Source organism: Giraffa tippelskirchi, chromosome 6 (assembly GCF_054371585.1).
Source record: "Giraffa tippelskirchi isolate mGirTip1 chromosome 6, T2T-mGirTip1v1.2.pri, whole genome shotgun sequence".
Lineage (NCBI taxonomy): Eukaryota > Metazoa > Chordata > Mammalia > Artiodactyla > Giraffidae > Giraffa > Giraffa tippelskirchi.
The window spans coordinates 98,010,711-98,035,433 of NC_137280.1; the positions used below are offsets into that span (position 1 = coordinate 98,010,711).

Consider the following 24,723-nt stretch of genomic DNA (forward strand, 5'->3'; position numbering starts at 1 on the left):
TTAAAAAGAATTTTTACCTAAAATCAAATAAGAAACATAGCTCTGTATTTCCTTTGTACTTTTATAATTATAAACTTTACAAAATTTGCTTCCATAAAGGTTTTAATTTTACCTCATAGGTAATTTTAATGGATAACATTAATCCAAAAATATGACAAAATAAGATCCACCCCAAAATTAAAACAATTCAACTAGACAATGTGATACAAACAAAAGAAAATAACAGTATTTACCAACAGACGGCTGGCAGTTTCTGCTTCCTTTTCCTGCCTCTCTCTCACAAGCTTGTGAAAATTTTTTATCTGTCTTTCACTGAATGGTCCAAGCTCAAAGCCATCCAATTCTAGTTGTGTTGCCAAAGATTGAATTAATGAATCTCTAGCTCGCATATGTTCCTGATGACGATCTGCTTGTAGTTGTAGACGGCCTTTAAAAAACATAATCATAGTAATTCTTTTATCAGTTGATTTTTTTAAAATATTAAGATAATTGTACATTACATGCAACTGTAAAAAAAAAATAATAGAACAAGATCTCTTATATCGTTTGCTCAGTTTCCCCAATGGTAACTATATTATTGAGATACAGTAAGAAATCCATATTTGGTTTTGTCCCTGGTTATTGATACAGAGCTCCAAAAACTCTTAGAATTTCCCAGTGATAGGGGTGAGAAGAGTATCTTTGGTTATTCACTGTAAGCCCTTTTCAACTTTACTTGAGTTTATTCTAATGAGGTGACTCTTGGAGGATGGGACTTGGTCATCAGAAAAACCAACTATGTGATTCGAGAGTCTGAAGTTTCAATATCCACCCCTCCCATTTCTGGGGAGGGGCTGAAGTCTGAGTTCAATCACCAATGGCCAATGACTTAATCAATCAGGCCTACCTAATGCAACTTATAAAAACCCTAAGCAATGACACTCAAAGAGCTTCCATCCAGGTGCTGGGCAAGTCGCACATGTGGAGAAGGCATGGAAGCTCAATGTCCCTCTCCCATATCTTGCCCTACGCATCTCTTCCATCTGTTTGTTCCTGAGCTCTACTCTTAATAACCTGGTAATAGTGTTTCCCTGAGTTCTAGGAAGAGTTATAGAAAATTACTGAACCTGAGAAAGGAGTTGTGGAAACGGCTGATTTATATAGCCAGTTGGTCAGAAGTACAGGTGCTAGACAACCTGGGACTTGGGAGTGGCATCTGAAGTAAAGTGAGGGACAGTCTCATGGGACTGAGTCCTTAATCTGTGGGGTCTGTGCTAATTTCAGACCAGGAATGTCAGAAATGAATGAAATTACAGGACACCTGGTGTCCACTGATAACTGGAAAATTGCTTGGTGTGGAAAAACCTACACATCTGATGTCAGACTGTTGTTGAGTAGAAAAATATGTTATCTTTCAGTAATTTTGCAAAACTATAGTATATCACAATAAGGATAATGACACTAATACAATCCATCAATCTTTTATTTCCCCAGTTTAAATTGTATCTGTGTGTACAAGTTTTATATGATTTTATCAGCTGTGTTGGTTCTTACATTCACTATGACAGTCAAGATATTGAACAGTTCAAATACCACAAGAACCCCTCTTCTTTCTTTTAAAACCATAACCAGGGCTTCCCTAGTGACTCAGTGGTAGAGAATCAGCCTGCCAATGCAGGAGACATGGGTTTGATCCCTGATCTGTGAAGACCCCACATGCTGTGGAGCAACTAAGCCTGTGTGCCACAACTACTGAGCCAGTTCTCCAGAGCCCGGGAACTGCAACTATTGAGCCCACGTGTCCTAGAGCCTGTGCTCTACAGTAAGAGAAGCCACCTCAATGAGAAGCCCAGGCGCCACAACTAGAGAGTAGCCTCTACTCTCTGCAACTACAGAAAAGCCTGTGCAGCAATGAGGACCCAGCACAGCCAAAAATAAATAAATAAATAAAATTATAAAACCATAATCATGCTAACCCTCCTCCCATTCTTCCTCTTACTGGGTAACCCTGGCAATCACTAATCTATTCTAGATTTCTAAAATTTTAGTATTTCAAAATGTCATATAAAATGGAAACATATGATACGTAATCTTTTGAGACTGACTTTTTTCACATGGAATAATTCCCTAGAGATTCATCATTCATACAGAAAATTCATAATATTATAATACAGAAAAAAAACAAATAAACACTGTCTTACCCTGTTCCACAAGTAGTTCTGATTTTTCTTGATTGAGAAGCCTAGATTCTTTATTTAATTTTTCCAGTTCACGCTGACAGTCTACTAATCTCCTTTCTTTCTCCCTTACTGTTCTCTGGTGATTGTGATATAAATCATTTAGTTGCTCATCAGACCCTTGAAAAACCTGTGTAGAACCAAGATAAAGTATAACAAGGTATCACACTGAGGTACAAAATATGAACCAGAGCTTATTCAATACCCTTGCTTTTAACATAAACATGGAAGTAACACAAACATCAAGATTTCTATGTTTGGAAATGAGTGACAAAATGGGATCAAATGAGGTTCATTACAATAATCTCAAAATTCTGAAGTAGAACAAAATTCTACCACCACAAACCTTTTCCATTTTCTGTTCCAGTTCACTATTATCTTTTTCCATTTGCTTCTTTCGGCTTTCCAAAGCTTTAATTTCATTGTCGAGTCTCATTATTTTAGAGAGATTTTGTTCAATTTCTTTTAGACGATTCTGAAAAGAAACACCCTGTGTAAGTAAAATCCACTATAGTTTACACTGCAAATAACTGAAGATAAATAACATGTCCCAGGGCCAGTCACTTAGTCACACTGCTATAAAGGGAGCACAGAGAAACCCAGGATTTTAGACATTAAGTAACTTGTGCAACTCCTTATAGCTCATAAAGAAAAGAAGGAAATAAACTCCCTTCTAACTCCAAAGCCCATGCCCTACCTTCAACACCTCTCACAAAAATCATTCATTCACTGGGTAATTGGAGTCACATTATGTAAAGTACCACATTTTAAGAATTTAATCCTTAAAAGGATAACTATTTATTAAAAAAGAAATTAGAACTATTGAGTAGACTAGAAACTCATGCTGCATCACAAGTGAAATGTGACAAATGATCTCAGTGGCCTGCTTCTAGCAACAGCTGGCTGCCTCACCTCCTAGGAATATGGGTGACCTGGCTCAGAAAATTCCCTCCTTGGATGATGCTAGGGATATTCTTCTGGTGTTTTCCTCTACAATTCCAGGCTGACCAATTCCTCTTCTAAGACACTTTTTAAACTAACACTTTACGGATATCAACTGTAAGCTTTCATATCTGTACCAAAACGCATCCTCAACTTCAATGTCATTTACTAGATTATACTAAGGTGGCTCAGCTGGTAAAGAATCTGCCTGCAATGCAGGAGACCTGGGTTCAATCCCTGGGTTGGGAAGATCCCCTGGAGAAGGGAACGACTACCAACTCCAGTATTCTAGTATTCTGGCCTGGAGAAGTCCACGGACTGTGTAGTCCACAGGGTCGAAAAGAGCTGGACAGGACTCAGCAACTGTCACTTCACTAATACCATATCTTATGATATATGTATAAGCAGGTAATGTGTTATCATCATAGAAATGTCGTTCACTTTGTTCACCAATGCTTCCCCAGCACATGTAACAAGTGTTTAGTATGTTAGCTGAACGAGAGTAAAAAACAGTTATCAATAACTGTCATAGCTATCAGCGATCGAAGGCTTGCTATATTGCAGACACTGTACTAAGTGCTGCTATATATTCCCTCTAATCATTATGATACCTCGGGCAAAGTGGGTTCAGTTCCAGACCACTGCAATAAAGTGATTATTGCAATAAAGCTAAGTCACACAAATCTTTTGGCTTCACAGTGCATATAGAAGTTGTTTACACTACCATGTAGAAGTGTGCAATAGTATTATGTCTTAAAAGAAAACAACATTCATATTTTGATCTGTTTCCATGAATCATGAATATTCTTCATGGCATCTAGAATGGTAAATCCTTTCCAGAAAGTTTTCAATTTACCCAGATCCATCATTGGAATTACTATCCATGGCAACTACAGCCTTATGAAATGTATTTCTTAAAAAGACATGAAAATGAAAAATGACTTCTTGATCCATGAGCTGCAGAGTGGATGCTATGTTAGCAGACATGAAAACATAAATCTCATTGTACATCTCATCAGCATTCTTGGGTGACCACATACATGGTTGATGAGCAAAATTATGGATATTTTGAAAAAAAATTTTTTTTCTGAGCAGTAGATCTCAACAATGGGTTTAAAATATTCACTGAACTGCGTTGTGAATAGATACACTGTCATCCAGGTTGCTCCATTTATAGAACGCAGGCATAGTAGATTTAGCATAATTTTTAAGGGCTCTTAAGATTTTCAGAATGGTCAACGAGTACTGGCTTCCACTTAAAAGTCACGTGCTATGTTAGTCCCTAACAAGTCAGCCTGACTTATGAAGCTCTGAGGCCATGCACTGACCTCTCCTCTCTAGCCATGAAAGTCCTAGATGGTATCTTCTATCAGTATAAGGCTGTTTCAGCTACAGTGAAAATCTACTGTACAATGAAGCCAACTTCATTCATGGTCTTAGCTATGTCTTCCGTATAACTTGCAGCTTTGGAGCATTTGCTGCTTTATCTTGCACTCTGAAGTCTTGGGAGACAGCATCTTTCCTTAAACCTTAAGAACCTCTGGCTACTTTCAAGCCTTTCTTCTGCAGCGTCCTTACCTCTCTCAGCCTTCACAGAATTGAAGAGAGTTAGGACCTGGCTCTGGATGAGGCTTTCACTTAAGGGAATGTTGTGGCTGGTTTGATTTTCTATCCAGACCACTAAAATCTCCACATCAGCAATAATGCTGTTTCACTTTCTTATCATTTATGAGTTCACTGGAGTAACACACTTTTAATTTCCTTCAAGAACTTCTTCCTTTGCATTCACAAGCTGGCTAACCATTTGACATATGAAACCCAGCTTTTGGCCTGGATGGCTTTTGATATGCCTTCCTCACTGACCTTAATCATTGTTAGCTTTTGATTTAAAGTGAGAGATGTGTGACTCTTCCTGTCTCTTGAAGATGTGAGGGGCCCTTATAGGGTTAATAACTGGTCTAATTTCAATAATGGGTGTCTCAGAAGAAGAGGGAGAAAGGGGAATGGACAGTTGGTAGAGCAGTAAGAACATATACAACATTTATAAATTAAATGTGCTGTCTTAAAAAAAGAAATTTAATGAAGTACAACAATAAAATTTGCTGTCTTAAATGGGTATGGTTTGTGGCACCCCAAAACAATTACAGTAGTAACACCAAAGATCATTTATTACAAAATACCATAATAATATAACAATGAAAAAGCTTGAAATATTCCAAGAATTACCAAAATGTGACACAGAGACACAAAGTGAGCAAACGGCATTGGTGATACAGTGGTGAGCACAGCTGTCTTCCAAAATGAGCAAACGCTGTTGGAAAAATGACACCAACACACTTGCTTGACATAGAGTTACTACAAAAAATCAATTAAAAAAAAAGCAGTTATCTACAAAGCACAATAAAGCAAAGTGTGGCTGTACATGCTAAGTACAGTAGGAGACTCAGAGGACTTGTATAAAGTCCCATACTTAAAAATGGGAGATGACACTGGGAGGCAAGGTGGTATATCAATTAAGACTATAGGCTCTGGGAGCTGGAATGATTGGACATCTATGTAAAGAAGTAAATCTCAACCTCACCTCATACCGTATTAAAAAATTAACCTGAAATATACTTAAATATAAGAACTCAGACTATAAAACTTCAAGAAGAAAATTTTCGTGACCTTGGGTCAGGCAAAGATTTCCTACATAGGAAACAAAAAGCAAAAACTATAAGAAAATGTTAATTTTGATGAAGTAAAAATCTCCTTGGAAGAAAAGCTATGATTAACTAGACAGCATATTAAAAAGCAGAGACATCACTTTGGTGACAAAGTCCATTTAGTCAAAGCTATGGTTTTTCCAGCAGTCATGTATGGATGTGAGAGTTGGACCATAAAGAAGGATGAGCATCAAAGAATTGATGCTTTTCAACTATGGTGCTAGAGAAGACTCTTAAAGTCCTTTGGACAGCAAGATCAAATCAGTCAATCCTAAAGGAAATCAACCCTGAATATTCACTGGAAGTACTGATGCTGAAGTTGAAGCTCCAATACTTTGGTCACCTGAGAAGAGCCGACTCACTGGAAAAGACCCTGATGCTTGGAAAGGCTGAGGGCAAAGGGAGATGAGGGCAACAGAGGATGAGATGGTTGGATGGCATCACCAACTCAATGGACATGAATGTGAGCAAACTATGGGAGATAGTGAAGGACAGGGAAGCCTGTCATCCTGTAGTCTGTGGGGTTGCAAAAAGTTGGACAGGACTAAGCGACTGAACAACAACAGCAGCAGCAATCACACATTTATTTTAATGGCTAAAATAAAAAACAGTAACACTAAGTGCTGATACGGATGAAGCACAACTACACTCTTAAACATTGTTGTGGGACTACCAAAGTGACACTTTGAAAAACAGTTTGGCAACTAAGGTAAAACATACACTTAATATATAACCTAACAATCCACTCTGAGGAAGTTACCCAAGAGAAATGAAAACGTATCTCCAAACAAAGACCTCTACACAGAAGTTTATAGTAGTTTCATTTGTAATAGCTAAAAGCTGTTAACAACCTAATGTCCATCAACAAAGGAACAGATGAACTGCAATATATCCTTACAATGGAATATCCTCAGCAATAAAAAGGAATGAACTACTCAAACATGCAACAACACAGATAGATTTTAAAGTATTATGCTAATAGTCAGACACAAAAGCTACATAATGCATGATTCCACTGATGTGGCATTCTGGAAAAGGCAAAACACAAAACAAATTAATGACTACCAAAGGCCGGGAGTGGAGGTAGCAGACTGGCTACAAACAGACTTGAAAGAACTTTTGGGGGTGATGGAAAGTTTCCATATATTGACTGTACTAGTAGTAGTAATACTACTGTATGCGTTTGTCCAAACTCATCAAATAGTAATTTCAAAAGTGTGGATTTGATTAAAAGTAAATTATATTTTGATAAATCTGACCAAAGAAGAAAAGTATGGGTTTAGGAATTAGAGAGGCCTGGAATTAAATCCTAGGTTTACCCCTTACTTCCAGTAGGCATACCTGTGCCTCAGTTTTCTTGTCTGAAAAACTTCACAGGGTTACCACAGGGCTTGTATAATATGTTTTAAAGCATTCTGATCAGTGACTGGGCATACAGAAAGTCCTTCATGAATGTGATCATTCATATCAATTGCGGGGAAAAAACTGTATTCAGAAAATACATTGAGCAGTCTAACAAAGAGAACTGGATTAATTCTTAATGGCAAAAAACAGGAATACCTCTGTTACTGTAACAGAGGAGTTTCTACTTCCCAGAAACTTGTCAGCTTCCATCAGTGTTTTCACTTTGCTGTGGCAGCATTAATATTATCTTGGCTGGGGCTTCCCTAGTGGCTCAGTGAAGTCTGCCTGCCAATGTAGGAGGTGTGGGTTTGATCCCTGGGTCAGGAAGATCCTTTGGAAAAGGAAATGACAACTCACTCCAGTATTCTTGCCTAGGAAATATCATGGACAGAGGAGCTTGGTGGGCTACAGTCCAAAGGGTTGCAAAAGAGTTGGACACAACCTAACGACTAAACAACAACAAGGATTCTTTATATACTCCAGATATAAGTTCCTTGTCACATATGTAACTTGCAAATATTCTCTCCCATTCTGTGTGGTCTTTTTGCATTCTTGATGGTATAGTTTGCTGAACAAAAGTTTTTTGTTTTGATGAAGTCCCATTTATCTGTTTTCTTTCCGTTTCTCAATTGTGCCACAATCACCATCTTCAAGCTCTTAGAAGAACCTATGTTTAAACTATACCATTCACATTGCTACAGTTCTTCATTTTACTTCTTTGTAATCCTATCTTTCAAAATATATTCTTTATTTCTCCAACTAGACTATTAGATCACTAAAAACAAAGTCTAAGTCTTTGGCTTCCCTATCCTCAAGAGAACAGGGCTCCAAAATCAATGCGGACAGTGACTGCAGCCACGAAATTAAAAGACACCTGCTCCTTGGAACAATAGCTATGTCAAACCTAGACAGTGTTTTAAAGCAAAGACATCAGTTTGCCAACAAAGGTCTGTATAGTCAAAGCTATGGTTTTCCCAGTAGTCATATATGAATGTGAGAGCTGGTCTATAAAGAAGACTGAGCACCAAAGAATGGATGCTTTCGAACTGTGGTGCTGGAGAAGACTCTTGAGAGTCCTTTGAATAGCAAGGAGGTTAAATCAGTCAATCCTAAAGGAAATCAACCCTGAATTTTCACTGGAAGGACTGAAGCTGAAACTGAAGCTCCAATACTTTGGCCACCTGATGCGAAGATCTGACTCATGGGAAAAAACCCTGATGCTGGGAAAAACTGAGGACAAGAGAAGAAGGAGGTGACAGAGGATGAGAGGCTGGATGGTATCACTGGCTCAACGGACATGAGCTTGAGCAAACTCAGGGAGATATGATGGACAGAGAAGCCTGGCATGCTGCATTTTATGGGGTCGAAGAGAGTTAGACATGACTTAGCGACTGATCAACAACAACAATCCTCAAGAGTACCTAGCACAGTGCTATGTACAAAACAATAAATACTCACTAAAGGATGCATTCACGTCAATAGGCACTGGGACAGAAAACCAAGCTATTTTCAGATTACAATTCAAATATCTATACCAGTATTTATAAGAGAGTTTTAAAAAAACCAAATCAATAATTAACAAAAATTTTTTTTTAACTTTCCTCTATCTGCTACTTTAAAAAGTCATTTTAAAAAATGTTCTTTTAGACCAGTAATACCTTAAATGGAAAGGACACTACTGTCGTTCTCTTTGTACCTGTAGCTCCAAACACAGTATACCCTGACACACTGGAAACATTTAATGCATGTTTGTGAAATGAATGAACAGGATTCTGTTAAAGTCTTGCTTACAAATCACAGAATTCAGAAACCTAACTCATTTGTAAATATATCAACATGCTACACATCAATTTCAAATTTTGCACAATGTCAAGAACATCCTACAAATTATAAAAATTGCAAAGAAAGAAGTCTTTTGGACTTCCTTGGTGGTAGAGTGATTGGGAATTCACCTGCCAATGCAGGGGACACGTTCAATCCCTGGTCCAGGAAGATCCCACATGCCATGGAGTAAATAAGCCCACGCACCACAACTACAGAGCCTGTGCTCCAGGGCCTGAGAGCTGCAACTACTGAGCCCACAGCCACAACTACTGAAGCCTACCTGCCCTACAGCCCATGAGCCACAACTACTGAGTCTGCATGCTGCAACTACTGAAGCCCATGCACCTACAGCCTGTGTTCCGCAACAAGAGAAGCGACCACAATGAGAAGCCTGTGCACTGCAACAAAAAGTAGCCCTTGCTCACAGCAGCGAGAGCCTGCATGCAGCAACAGACTCAGTGCAACCATAAATAAATAAATGATTAAAAAAATAACCTTAAGAATACAGAACTGTAAGGTTGAGTCATTACACTGTTAAAAACTAGTGACATGACTCATTTAATATAATACTACAAATTTGTTTACTCTCAAATGCAAGATATTCAGGCAACTTTAAGACTATCTTAACATAGACCTAAGACATTATAACCAAAACATATAGTCTCTGATCATTTTTTCAAGAAATACACACACCATTCACAGAAAAATAAGTACTTTTAGGGTAAGAGATAGATAAATGGTGACCTTCTCCTCAGCATACAAGAGATCAAATTACCTTCAATGGATCAAGTTCATTCTCATAGGATTTGACAATTTCCCTTGAGGATGTTAACTGGGCTTCCTTACTAGTAATCTGATCACGAATCTCACAAGCTTTTTCTTTGTTTTGCTTCAGGTATTTTAGTTCTGTTTGACATTCTTTTACTTTCTGACCTTGTGTCTGCCGGACCTGCCGAAGTGTTTCCAAGGCTTTTATGTACCTTTGAAGATATTAAATAAAAATCAAATTTCTTGGTAAGCATACTATAGTATATTCAAACAATGGATATTATACAGTCATTAAGATAACATTTACAAAGAGTTTTTAATAACTCAGAAAATGTTTATGACATAATAGTAAGTACAAATGTTACATATATTCTGTCAACCAGGTGAATAAAGATGCAAAAAAAGAAAACTGAAAGGAAATATGCCCATTGGTTTCCACTGGATAAGTGGTATAACTGCTGACTTTCTGTTTAGAAAAAGAAGCATCCAAATTGCAATTCTGGCTCAATAACTTAATGGACTACAAAATCTAATTACATGTTACAAACCTTGTTGCTGAAAAAATCTCATCAAATTTTTGCTTCAAAGCCTTTCCTTCACTTAAAGGCCAATTAGAATCTTCTTGGTGACAGAAAATAACATTATTTAGCACAGATTTGGAAACCCCAAGAGAACTTATCATCTCTCGGTCAATTTCTGCACACTTGGAGCTGAGACTGACCTTTTCACCATGCCTGCAAAAAAGGAAAATCAAGAATTTATGTAAAATGGCATCCAATTGTATCTAGTCTGTTAATTAATTCTTCATGCCCATACTTACAAAAAAGCCTCTTCATCCATCCCCAGTGAATGGCCTTCTAATACTAAAAAGTACAACTCTCAAATATTTCAGTATGTAAAAGTGAAATGAAAAAATATGTAAAACAGGGTGGTAGGGGAACAGGTGCTAGAACTGTTTTTTTAAGTAGTTGGAAAACATTTATAGGCAATACATAAAGGAAAATAAACTATCTTCCATCCTTAAAATTTTAAAATAAGGAAAATAACAGATTCAAAAGAATAAAGCATGATGATACACAACAGAGAGGCAAAGGTACTTAAAAAAACATTGATATTGTGCCGATTAGATAAGGGACTGTTTAGTAAAAGACACAATAAAAGGAGTGTAGAGGCAAACCTTAGTGATGCCCATCCAAATAAATCCTAGGAAGATTCTTAATTAACAGACCTAAGTTCTAGGGTATGAACAGTATGAAAAGGCAAAAAGATAGGACACTGAAAGATGAACTCCCCAGGTCGGTAGGTGCCCAATATGCTACTGGAGATCAGTGGAGAAATAACTCCAGAAAGTCTGATGGGATGAAGTCAAAGCAAAAACAATACCCAGCTGTGGATGTGACTGGTGATAGAAGCAAAGTCCCATGCTGTAAAGAGCAATACTGCATAGGAACCTGGAATGTTAGGTCCATGAATCAAGGCAAATTGGAAGTGGTCAAACAGGAGATGGCAAGAGTGAATGTCAACATTCTAGGAATGAGTGAACTAAGATGGACTGGAATGGGTGAATTTACCTCAGATGACCATTATATCTACTACTGTGGGCAAGAATCCTTTAGAAGAAATGGAGTAGCCATCATGGTCAACAAAAGAGTCCAAAATGCAGTACTTGGATGCAATCTCAAAAACGACAGAATGATCTCTGTTCGTTTCCAAGGCAAACCATTCAATATCAAGGTAATCCAAGTCTATGCCCTGATCAGTAACGCTGAAGAAGCTGAACTTGAATGGTTCTATGAAGACCTACAGACCTTTTAGAACTAACACCCAAAAGAGATGTCCTTTTCATTATAGGGGACTGGAATGCAAAAGTAGGAAGTCAGGAAACACCTGGCGTAACAGGCAAATTTGCCTTGGAGTACAAAATGAAGCAGGGCAAAGGCTAATAAGAGTTTTGCCAAGAGAACGCACTGGTCATAGCAAACTCCCTCTTCCAACAACACAAAAGAAGACTCTACACATGGTCATCACCAGATGGTCAACACCGAAATCAGACTGATTATATTCTTTGCAGCTGTGCAAAAACAAGACTGGGAGCGGACTGTGGATCAGATCATGACCTCCTTATTGCCAAATTCAGACTTAAATTGAAGAAAGTAGGGAAAACCACTAGACCATTCAGGTATGACCTAAATCAAATCCTTGATGATTACAGAGTGGAAGTGAGAAATAGATTTAAGGGACTAAATCTGATAGACAGAGTGCCTGATGAACTATGGACAGAGGTTTGTGACACTGTACAGGAGACAGGGATCAGGACCATCCCCATGGAAAAGAAATGCAAAAAAGCAAAACGGCTGTCTGAGGAGGCCTTACAAATAGCTAGGAAAAGAAGAGAAGCAAAAAGCAAAGGAGAAAAGGAAAGATATTCCCATCTGAATGCAGAGTTCCCAAGAATAGCAAGGAGAGATAAGAAAGCCTTCCTCAGCGATTAATGCAAAGAAATAGAGGAAAACAACAGAATGGGAAAGACTAGACATCACTTCAAGAAAATCAGAGATACCAAGGGAACATTTCATGCAAAGAGGGGCTCGATAAAGGACAGAAATGGTATGGACCTAACAGAAGCAGAAGATATTAAGAAGAGGTGGCAAGAATACACAGAAGAACTGTACAAAAAAGATCTTCACAACCCAGATAATCACGATGGTGTGATCACTCACCTAGAGCCAGACATCTTGGAATGTGAAGTCAAGTGGGCCGTAGAAAGCATTACTACGAACAAAGCTAGTGGAGGTGATGGAATTCCAGTTGAGCTATTTCAAATCCTCAAAGATGATGCTGTGAAAGTGCTACACTCAATATTCCACCAAATCTGGAAAACTCAGCAGTGGCCACAGGACTGGAAAAGGTCAGTTTTCATTCCAATCCAAAGAAAGGCAATGCCAAAGAATGCTCTAACTACTGCACAATTGCACTCATCTCACACGCTAGTAAAGTAATGCTCAAAATTCTCCAAGCCAGGCTTCAGCAATACGTGAACCGTGAACTTCCAGATGTTCAAGCTGGTTTTAGAAAAGGCAGAGGAACCAGAGATCAAATTGCCAGCACCCGCTGGATCATTGAAAAAGCAAGAGAGTTCCAGGAAAACATCTATTTCTGCTTTATTGACTATGCCAAAGCCTTTGACTGTGCGGATAACAATAAACTGTGGAAAATTCTGAAAGAGATGAGAATACCAGACCATCTGACCTGTCTCTTAAGAAACCTGTATGCAGGTCAGGAAGCAACAGTTAGAACTGGACATGGAACAACAGACTGGTTCCAAATAGGAAAAGGAGTACGTCAAGGCTGTATATTGTTACCCTGCTTATTTAACTTATATGCAGAGTACATTATGAGAAACGCTGGGCTGGAAGAAACATAAGCTGGAATCAAAATTGCCAGGAGAAATATCAATAACCTCAGATACACAGATGACACCACCCTTATGGTAGAAAATGAAGAACTAAAGAGCCTCTTGATGAAAGTGAAAAAGGAGAGTGAAAAAGTTGGCTTAAAGCTCAACATTCAGAAAACTAAGATCATGGCATCTGGTACCATCACTTTATGGGAAATAAACGGGGCAACAGTGCAAACAACATCAGACTTTAGTTTTTTGGGCTCCAAAATCAATGCTGATGGTGACTACAGCCATGAAATTAAAAGACGCTTACTCCTTGGAAGGAAGGTTATGACCAACCTAGATAGCCTATTTAAAAGCAGAGACATTACTTTGCCAACAAACGTCCGTCTAGTCAAGGCTATGGTTTTTCCAGTGGTCATGTATTGATGTGAGAGTTAGATGGTGAAGAAAGCTGAGTGCCAAAGAATTGATGCTTCTGAACTATGGTGTTGGAGAAGACTCTTGAGAGTCCCTTGGACTGCAAGGAGATCCAACCAGTCCACCCTAAAGGAGACCAGTCCTGGGTATTCATTGGAAGGACTGATGTTGAAGCTGAAACTCCAATACTTTGGCCACCTCATGCCACGAGTTGACTCACTGGAAAAGACCCTAATGCTGGGAAGGATTGAGGGCAGGAGGAGAAGGGAACGACAGAGGATGAGATGGTTGGATGACATCACCAACTCGATGGACATGGGTTTGGGTAAACTCTGGGAGTTGGTGATGGACAGGGAGGCCTGTCGTGCTGCGATTCATGGGGTTGCAAAGAGTCAGACACAACTGAGCGACTGAACTGACTGAACTGAAGATATCTACAGTGATAATGAAGCCATATTTTATAAATTAAAAAAATAGAGACTCACTGCAAGGTCTATTTGGTAAAGTAATAGCATTATGCAGATGACACCACCCTTATGGCAGAAAGTGAAGAAGAACTAAAGAGCCTCTTGATGAAAGTGAAAGAGGAGAGTGAAAAAGTTGGCTTAAAGCTCAATGTTCAGAAAACTAAGATCATGGCATCTGGTCCCATCACTTCATGGGAAGTAGATGGGGAAACCATGGAAACAGTGTCAGACTTTATTTTTTTGGGCTCCAAAATCAATGCTGATGGTGACTGCTGCCATGAAATTAAAAGATGCTTACTCCTTGGAAAGAAGGTTATGACCAACCTAGATAGCATATTTAAAAGCAGTACATTACTTTGCCAACAAAGGTCTGTCTAGTCAAGGCTATGGTTCTTCCAGTGGTCATGTATGGATGTGAAAGTTGGACGGTGAAGAAAGCTGAGCACTGCAGAATTGATGCTTTTGAACTGTGGTGTTGGAGAAGACTCTGAGAGTCCCTTGGACTGCAAGGAGATCCAACCAGTCCATCCTAAAGGAGATCAGTCCTGGGTGTTCACTGGAAGGACTAATGTTGAAGCTGAAACTCCAATACTTTGGCCACCTCATGCGAAGAGTTGACTCACTGGAAAAGACCCTAATGCTGGGAAGGATTGGGGGCAGGAGGAAAAGGGGATGACAGGATGAGATGGTTGGATGGCATCACCGACTCGATGGACATGGGTTTGGGTAAACTCCAGGAGTTGGTGATGGACAGGGAGGCCTGGTGTGCTGTGATTCATGGGGTGGCAAAGAGTCGGACACGACTGAGTGACTGAACTGAACTGAATAGCATTATTCTAATTAATACAGAGGTTGTGACAGTTGTAGCTGCTTCAATACAAAATTGGGCAAGAGAAGGAGTCAGGAGGAAGTGAACAAATGGAGATAGTGAGTATCAATAACTCTTCTGAAAAAACTGACCATAAAGGGGAAGGTGAAGACAGACTGTGACTGAAGTGAAATGAAACCAGAGAATGTGGGCGAGACCTGAGTGTGTTTAAAAGCCACTGCCTCAAATGCTCAGGACTGGGGCAATGGGATGACCCAGAGGGATGGGATGGGGAGGGAGGTGGGAGGGGGGTCCAGGAAGTGGAACACATGTAAACCCATGGCTGATTCATGTCAATGTATGGCAAAAATTACTACAATATTGTAAAGTAATTAGCCCCCAACTAAAATAAATTTATTTATAAAAAAAAAAAAAGCCACCATCTCTAGCACATAATAGGTGCTACACACTACTGGTTAATAGATTATTTAATTAGTTTAACAAATTAATAAATGAAAGGGATAAGATGATATTGCTCAGTAAGGATAAAGCTTTGAATTCAGGGCAGCCTAATTCCAACATCCAAACCCATTACAAGATGATACCTGCCCTTAACAGAATGACAACAGCTGAAAGGGACAAACTAATATGCTTTCCTACCTGTCTGCTTACCTCATCTTTCCCTATAGACATGATTACTAGCACTTTTCACTCATTCAATCTATATTTGAGTGATTATGCACCTTCAGTTCAGCTGCTGCTACTGTTGCTAAGTCGCATCAGTCGTGCCCGACTCTATGACCCCATAGAAGGCAGCCTACCAGGCTCTGCAGTCCCTGGGATTCTGCAGGCAAGAACAGTGGAGTGGGTTGCCATTTCCTTCTCCAATGCATGCAAGTGAAAAGTGAAAGTGAAGTCACTCAGTCATGTCTGACTCTTAGCAATCCCATGGACTACAGCCCACCAGGCTCCTCCGTTCATGGGATTCTCCAGGCAAAAGTACTGGAGCGGACTGCCATTGCCCTCAATTCAGCAACTGTCCATAAATTACTCAAAGGAATGGAACATTATTACTAAATCTTTAATGGGATCGCTCTGTTTAAGTGATAAATAGTATCAAATAAAAAATTAAATGATGATAGTGGATAAGGCTGTGCAAGTGTAGAGATAGGATGAAACTCTATTTTCTGCTCAGTTGTGCTAAGAAACTAAAACAGGTTTAAAGGTAATGTCTGTTAAAACACTAGTAAATTCCATTTTTAATAGATTAAAAAACCAGACTAGAAATCCTTTGGTCTTTTTTTTTTTCAAGCAAACCATGTACCAGGTTTTTAGTCCAAATTGTGTATTCTATTAACCCATATGAGTGTATTTCTGTAAGCATAGTTATGTTGAAATAGTTTTAAAAAGCAAAAAAATAATTAATAAGTTCCCTTAAAATAAACTTAAAATGTAGAAGAGAAACATACAGGTTTATAGACCAAAAGACAAAAAGGATCAGACATTCAAATATAAAATAAACACCTACTTTGTTCTAGTAATGACTCCTTCCAAGGTTTTAAATTCTGTCTTTTTGCTTTTCTGAGTACAAAGCATAGATCTCTGCACAGCCACAAGTTCTCCATTGACATCACGAAACTGTAGACGAATCTGGGCTCTAACATCTGTTTCTTGAGCAACCTTTGAAGGTAAAAAGAGGAAAATCATGCTACCTTAATAAGTATCAGAATATTACTTCTGAAAAGAAAATATTCAAGCAAATTTACTTATCAAAAATGAAAAAAAAAAGAATGAGATTATTATATGCTAATCAAAATATAGCCGGACCACAAATAACCAAAGAATATTGAGAAAGAAAAACAGCTGGAGGATTAAGGCTCCCTGACTTCAGACTATACTATAAAGCTACAGTAATCAACACAGTACATAATGACACAAAGACAACTTACAGATCAATCGAACAGGCTAGGAAGATCAGAAATAAACCCACGAACCAATGGTCAATCAATCTATAACAATGAGGCAAGAATATATGATGGAGAAAAGGCTGTCTCTTTAATAAGTGGTACTGGGAAAACTCGTGTGTGACATGTAAAAGACTGAGATTAGAACATTCTCTAATACCATACACAAAAATGAACTCAAAATGGATCAAAGATCTATCTCTATGATTGGATACTATAATACTCTTGGAGGAAAACTGTTGCATAACAATCTGACATAAATCACAGCAGTATCTTTTTAGGGCCACCTCCTAGACTAATCAAAACAAAAACAAACAAATGGAACCTAATTAAACCTCAAACCTTTTGCAGAGCAAAGGAAATCATAAACAAAAGGAAAATTCATCCCACAGAATGGGAGAAAATATTTGCAAATAATGTGATTGACAAGGGATTAACCTCCAAAATATACAAACAGCTCACACAGCTCACTATCAACAAACAACCCAATCAGAAAATGGACAGAAAATCTAACTAGACATTTCTCCAAAAAAGACATACAGGGGAGCCATCAGGATGGAAGAGTAGTAGGACTTGAAGTTTACCTTCTCCCACAAACACATCAAAAATAAACCTACATGTAGAATGATTCTCACAGAGTATCTATTGTAAAGCTGGCAGAAGACCTCAGACTTCTGAAAGGTTAAGAAAATCTCCACATAACCAGGTAGGAAAAAAGAACAAAAAGAAAGAGAGAAAGGAATCAGGATGGGACCTGCACCTGTGGAAGGGAACCATGAAAGAGGAAACATTCCTGAACCCTGTGAATTTCCCTCACTGGCAGGGAGATTGGCCAGGACGTAAGCGGAGTTTCTGAGTCTCAGAGAAGAATATGCAGCTGGTTTGTATAGTCAGGCCAGAGGGACAACTGCACAGACAGTCGGTGCTGCCACCCTGCAATCCCTAGCCTGAGATGCTTTCCTGCTGGTGTGGATAGGGACTGAGTGCTGACAGTCAGGCTTCATAGATCAGAACCAAAGAGAACTGCAGTTGGCCCTGTGGAAACAGCCTGGAGCATGGGGCTGGAATCCAGTCTGAGCTCAACTCAGAGGAAGCCTGGGCGACCTTAGAGGCTAGCTGCCATTGTTTAGGGGGTGAAATGAGAAGAGGGGCAGGACCCAGACTGCAGCCTTTTCCCCAGTGGGCATACTAGTAGCAGACAGGACACTGCCTGCAGCATGGGCTTCTAGTGCTCTTTAGCCCCCACCACTTCCATTCCAGACATTAAGAATGGTTGCAAGCCCCTGCCACCTCCCTCCCAGAACCCAAGAGCAGTCACAACCCCCTGCTGCTGCCTGTGCAGGCTCCAGGAATAGTCACGAGCCACCCCTGCTCCCATCGTATGCCCCAGGGGTGCCCCTGGGCCACCACTGCGAACCTCAGGACTGGGCAATAAGCTCCTGCATCTGCACACTCCCATCAAGGGGATAAAAAACCAGTACCCACTGAAGAAAGAGTCTCTAGGCATCCATACTAGAAAGCGTCCTCATACCAAATGTATTAATCCTATACAAGCTACAAAGGGACAACCCCACATATAAACAGCCCTCGAAGGCCACAGTATATAACTAGTTTTCCTAAACTCAGAGTAAGAAGCATAAGTAAAATGAAGAAGCAGAAGAACCATTCTCAATTAAAAGACCAAGAGAAATCCCCCAAAAGAACAATGAAACAGACCTCTTTTAATAAACATCAACTTCAAAAAGGAGGTAATGAAAATACTGAAGGAATTAAGAAAGGTTATCTACAGAAATGCAGACTACTGTAAAAAGAAATAAAGGAGTACAAAGAACCAAGAACGATTAGAAAATTCATATGCAGGGATAAAAGCTGAGCTAAAACCAATGAACAGCAGAATAAACAATGCAGAATAGCGAATAAGTGACCTGGAAGACAAAATAATGGAAATCACTCAATCAGGACAGCAGATAGAAAGTCATATGAAAAAAATGAAAGCAATATAAGAGACCTATGGGATAGTATAAGGCATGCAAATCCACCAATAAGATGGCTACCAGAAGCGGGTCTAAAATTATCTGAAGTAATCATGGCTGAAAACTTCCCAAACCTATAAAAGGAAACAGATATCCTGCTCTGTCCATGGATTCTCAAGGCAAGAATACCGGAGTGGGTTGCCATGCTCTCCTCCAGGGGATCTTCCCAACCCAGAGACTAAACTCACGTCTCCTCTGACTCTTGCATTGCAGGTGGATTCTTTACTCACTGAGCCATCTGGGAAGCCCTAACAGGAAGCACAGGAGGTCCCAAATAAGATAAACCCAAACAGATCTACACCAAGACACATTATATAAAAATCGCAAAAGTTAAAGAGAAAATTCTTAAGGCAGAAAGAAAAAAAGATTTAATTATAAGGAACCCTCATAAGGTTTATCAACTGTACAGAAACATTACAGGCCAGAATGGAGTGGCAAGATACAGTCAAAGTCTTGAAAGGGAAAAATTCACAACCTAAAATACTCTACCCAGCAAGATTATCATTTAGAATAGAAGAAGAGATAAAGAATTTCTCAGACATGCATAAACTAAAAGAATACAGCACTACTAAATCTATATTAAAGGAAATATTGAGAGATCTTCTTTAAATCTCTAAAGAAAAGAAGAATCTGTAGGAGAAAATCAAAATTGGAAAGTAAATCACTTAAATAAACCACTACACATATAAAAAATTTTTAAAAACGTCTATTAAAGTGATGATAACACAATGAAGAACAAAAAGATGAACATGAAGATGTAGAACAGGACCTCAAAATCATAACATGTGGAGGAGGAAAGTAAGAAAATGTAGTTTTCTTCCTAGAATGTCTTTCAGCCCATGACTACCAGTCTAAGAGAAATACATAAGGAAGGGGTTGACATACTTGAAAAACAGGGTATCCACAAATCAAAAACATAAAATAGATTCACAAAACCCAAAAAGAACGTAAGTATAACACAAAAAAATCATCAAAGCACAACAGGAAAAACAAAGAAAGGAACAAAGAAGAAATATAAAATCAAGAGGAAAATGAGGTTTAAAATGGCAATAAATACATATCTATCAATAATTACCTTAAGTATCAATGGACTAAATGCTCTAATCAAAAGACACAGTAGCAGACTGGATTAAAAAACCCAAGAGCCTACAATATACCTAAAGATAACCACTTCAGAGCAAAGGACACACATAGATTCAAAGTGAGAGGATGGAAAAAGATATTTCATGCTAACAGAATGACAAAAAAGCAGGGATTACAATATCTGTATCAGACAAAACAGAATTTAAAACAAAGGCCACAGGACTTGCCTTGTAGTCCACAGTAAAAACTCACATGCCAAAAAAAAAAAAACTCACATGCCAATGTAGAGGACAGGGGTTCGATCCCTGATGGGAAGACCACACACGCTGCAAAGCAGTTAAGCCTATGTGCACTACAACTGCTGAGTCTGTGGCTCTAGAGCCGAGGCTCTTCAACAAGAGAAACCACTGCAATGAGAAGCCAGTACACCGCAAGTGGAGCATAACTGCTGCCCACCTTAAACAGAGAAAGCCCACACACAGCAATGAAGACCCAGCACATCCAAAAATAAATAAATAAATGCATATGATTCACTTCCTTTTATTTAAAAAAGGGCCATAAAGAAGATAAAGATACTATACAATGACAAAAGGATCAATACAAAAAAAGGATTTTACACTTAACATATATGCACCTAAAATACAAGCATCCAAATTCATAAAATACTAACACACATACAGGAAGAAATTGACAGGAATACAATAAGAGAGTATAACACCCCACTCACATCAATGACAGATCTTCTAGGCAGAGAATCAGTAAGGAAACAAAAATCCCAAATGATACAATAAAACAGTTAGACATAATTGATATTTTTAGGACATTACATCCAAAAAAAAAAAAAAATCCCAGAATACACATTCTTTTCAAGTGCACACTGAACATTGTCTAGGATTGATCACATACTATGACAAAAAACAAGCCTCAACAAATTTAAGAGTACAGAAATTATCTCAAGCATCTTTTCTGACCACAACAGCATGAGACTAGAAATTAACCACAGAAAAAGAAATGAGAAAAAAACAATTACTGGAGATTAAACAACCTGCTACTAAAAAACCAACGGGTCAATGGTGAAATTAAAAAGGAAATTTTACAATATCTTGAGACAAATGACAATGAAAATACAACCATGCAAAATCTCTGGAATGCAGCACAAGTAGTTCTTAGAGGGAAGTCCATAGTGATGCACTGCTTTCTCAAAAACAAGAAAAATCTCAAACAACCTAAACTACCACTTTAAGAAATCAGAAAAAAAAAAAGGAAAAGAAAACCTAAAATCATCCAAAAGAAGGAAATAATAAGGATCTGAAAGAAAAAGAGTAAAATACAAATTTTTTAAAAATATGAGGGAAAAAAATCAATAAAACCAAGACTTGGTTCTTTAAAAGGATAGACAAGACTGACAAACCTCTGGCCGGCCTGACCAAGAAGAAAAGACAATCTAAATCAACAAAATAAGGAATGACAAAGGAGATGTAACAACTGATACTGCAGAAATACAAAAAAACGTAAGGAAATACTATGAACAATTACATGACAGCAAATTCAACAACCTAAAAGAAACGGACAAGTTTCTAGAAACACATACTCAACCAAAATTGAATCAAGAAGAAATAGATCAATCACTAGAAGCAAAACAGAATCTGTAATTAAAAAGGACTCTACAGGGCTTCCCTGGTGGCTCAGAGGTAAAGAATATGCCTGCCAATAAAGGAGATGGATCCGATCCCTGGTCCGGGAAGATGCCACACGCTGAGGAGCAACTAAGGCTGAGCACCACAACTACTGAACCACAACTACGGAAGCCTGCACACTGCAACCACAGAGTAGCCCCCACTCACCACAACTAGAGAAAAGCCCAAGCAGCAACAAAGACCCAGCACAACCAAAAACAAATAAAATTATTTTTAAAAAGAAAAAGCACTCTACAAAAGTCCAGGACCAGATAGCTTCACAGGAGAATTCTATCAAACATATAAAGAACTTACACTGATCCTCTTCCAACAAACAGAAGAGCAGGAAACGCTCTCAAACCTGATACAGAAACCAGACAAAGACACCACGAAAAAGAAAATTACAGGCCAATATCTTTGGTTAATACGGATGCAAAAATTCTCAACAAAATATTAACAAACTGAATCCAATAACACATAAAAAATATTACACACCACAATCAAGTGGGATTCATCTTAAGTTTATAAGGTTGGTTCAACAAAAGCAAATCAATCAATGCGATAGAAGACACAAACAAAAGAAAAGACAAAAACCACATGATCATCTCAATAGATGCAGAGAAAAACATTTGACAAAAAGCAACATCCATTCATGATAAAAAGTCTTACCAAACTGGATACAGAGGGAACACATCTCAAGACAATAAAAGCTATTCGTGACAAACCCACAGTTAATATAATACTCAGTGGTGAAAAGTGGAAAGTCTTCCTGCTAACATCTGGAATGAGACAAGGATGCTCATTCTCATCTCTTTCATTCAGTATAGTAGAGGAAAACCTAGCCATGGTAAGACAAAAAAAAAGGGAGGGGTGTCCAAATTATTATATATAGAAAATGCTTTGACATTGCCCTTCTTTGGGATTGGAATGAAAAACTGATCTTTTCCCATCCTGGAAAGGTTATGCTCAAAATCCTTCAAGCTAGGAGTCCTCAGTACGTCAACTGAGAATGTCCAGATATACAAACTGGATTTAGAAAAGGCAGAGATCAGATCACCAACATTTACTGGGTCACAGAGAAAGCAAGGGAATTCCAGAAAAACACCTACTTCATTGACTACACTAAAGCTTTTGACTGTGTGGATCACAACAAACTATGGAAAATTCCTAAAGAGATGGGAATACCAGACCACCTTACCTGTCTCCTGAGAAACTTGTATGCAGGTCATTCTTGCAACAGTTAGAACTGGACATGGAACAATGAACTGGTTCAAAATTGGGAAAGGAGTACAAGGCTGTATATTGTCACCTTGCTTATTTAACTTATATGTAGAGTACATCATGGGAAATGCAGGGCTGTATGAATCACAAGCTAGAATCAAGACTGCCAGGAGAAATATCAACAATCTCAGATACACACATGATACCACTCTAATGGCAGAAAGTGAAGAACTAAAGAGCCTCTTGATGAGGGTAAAAGAAGAGAGTGAAAAAGCTGACTTAAAACTCAACATTCAAAAAACTAAGATCATGGCATCAGGTCCCATCACTTCATGACAAACAGAAGGGGAAAAAGCGGAAGCAGTGACAGATTTTATTATTCCAGGACTCCAAAATCACTGTGGATGTTGACTGCACCCATGAAATTAAAAGATGCTTGATCCTTGGAAGGAAAGCTATGACAAACCTAAATAGCATATTAAAAGCAGAGACATAACTTTGCTGACAAAGATCCATATAGTCAAAGCTATGGTTTTTCCAGTAATCATGTATGGATGTGAGAGTTGGACCATAAAGAAAGCTGAGTGCTGAAGAACTGATGCTTTTGAATTGTGGGGCTGGAGAAGACTCTTGAGACTCCCTTGGAATGCAAGGAGATCAAACCCTGAAGGAAATCGACCCTGAATATTCATTGGAAGGACTGATGCTGAGGTTCCAATATTTTGGTTCCCTGATGTATAGAGGTGACTCATTGGAAAAGACTCTGATGCTGGGAGAGATTAAAGACCAAAGGAGAAGGGGGTATAGAGGATGAGATGGTTAAATAGCATCACCAACTCAATGAACATGAATCTGAACAAACTTCAAGAGATAGTGATGGACAGGGGAGCCTGGCATGCTCATTCCATGAGGTTGCAAAGAGTTGGATACTACTTAGCGACTGAACAGTAACAGTAACATAGAAAACCCTAAAGACTCACAAAAAAGCTTCTAGAACTAAAAAAAGAATCCAGCAAGGTAGCAAGATACAAGATTAACAGAAATCAGCTGCATTTCTTTACACCAACAATGAAATATCAGAAAGGAAACTGGAAAAGAAAATACGTTTCAAAATTGCAATCTCAAAAATAAAATACTTAGACATAAGCTTCATCAAAGAAGTGAAAAACTTATATACTGAGGACTATAAAACATTAGTAAAGAAAACTGAGGTTCTGGTCAAGATGGTGGAATAGAAGGATGTGCGCTCATCTCCTGTGAAAGCAGCAAAACTGTAACTATCTGCTGAATAACCATTGACAGGAGGTCGCTGGAACCCACCAAAAAAAGATACCCCACCTCCAAAGACAAAGAAGCTGCAGCAAGATGGTAGGAGGGGGCGCAATCACAATAAAATCAAATTCTATACCTACTGGGTGGGTGATCCACAAACTGAAAAACAGTAATACCAAAGAAGTTCTCCCACTGTTATGAAGGTTCTGAACTCCACATCAGGCTTCACAGCCTGGGGATCTGACACAGGAACTGGGAATCCCCAGGGAATCTAACTTTGAAGGCCAGTGGGATTTGATTATTAGACTCCTACAGGACTAGGGTAAACAGAGACTCCAGTCTTGGTGAGCACAAACTCTTATGCCCACCAAGATCCAGAGGAAAGGAGCACAGTCTCCCCACAGGAGACTGAACCAAAACTACCTACTAGTGTTGGAGGGTCTCCTGTGGAGGCATGGGTCAGCAAGGGCTCACCACAGAGAAGGGGGCACTGGCAGCAGCAATCTGAGAAGGTCCCCCT

At 38.8% G+C, this 24,723-nt stretch overlaps 1 protein-coding gene across 15 annotated transcripts in view; it reads right to left on the minus strand.

Moving 5' to 3' along the window:
• RAD50 (RAD50 double strand break repair protein) overlaps window positions 1–24,723 on the minus strand; it is a 259,106-nt gene that overhangs the window by 53,716 nt on the left and 180,667 nt on the right. For 10 of the 15 annotated variants that reach the window (XR_014056630.1, XR_014056631.1, XR_014056629.1 and 7 more), the window contains 6 exons: window positions 16,483–16,634; window positions 10,408–10,593; window positions 9,867–10,071; window positions 2,563–2,691; window positions 2,181–2,346; window positions 234–427 (listed from right to left, as the gene is read on the minus strand). Coding sequence is in view for 9 of the 15 variants with exons in the window: in XM_081500068.1 (XP_081356194.1) it covers window positions 234–427; window positions 2,181–2,346; window positions 2,563–2,691; window positions 9,867–10,071; window positions 10,408–10,593; window positions 16,483–16,634 (1,032 nt within the window). In the remaining 6 variants the exon portion in view is untranslated. Of the gene's footprint in view, window positions 1–233; window positions 428–2,180; window positions 2,347–2,562; window positions 2,692–9,866; window positions 10,072–10,403; window positions 10,594–16,482; window positions 16,635–24,723 lie in introns of all 15 variants that reach the window. The other 5 variants (XR_014056633.1, XR_014056634.1, XR_014056632.1 and 2 more) reach the window with 1 other exon arrangement.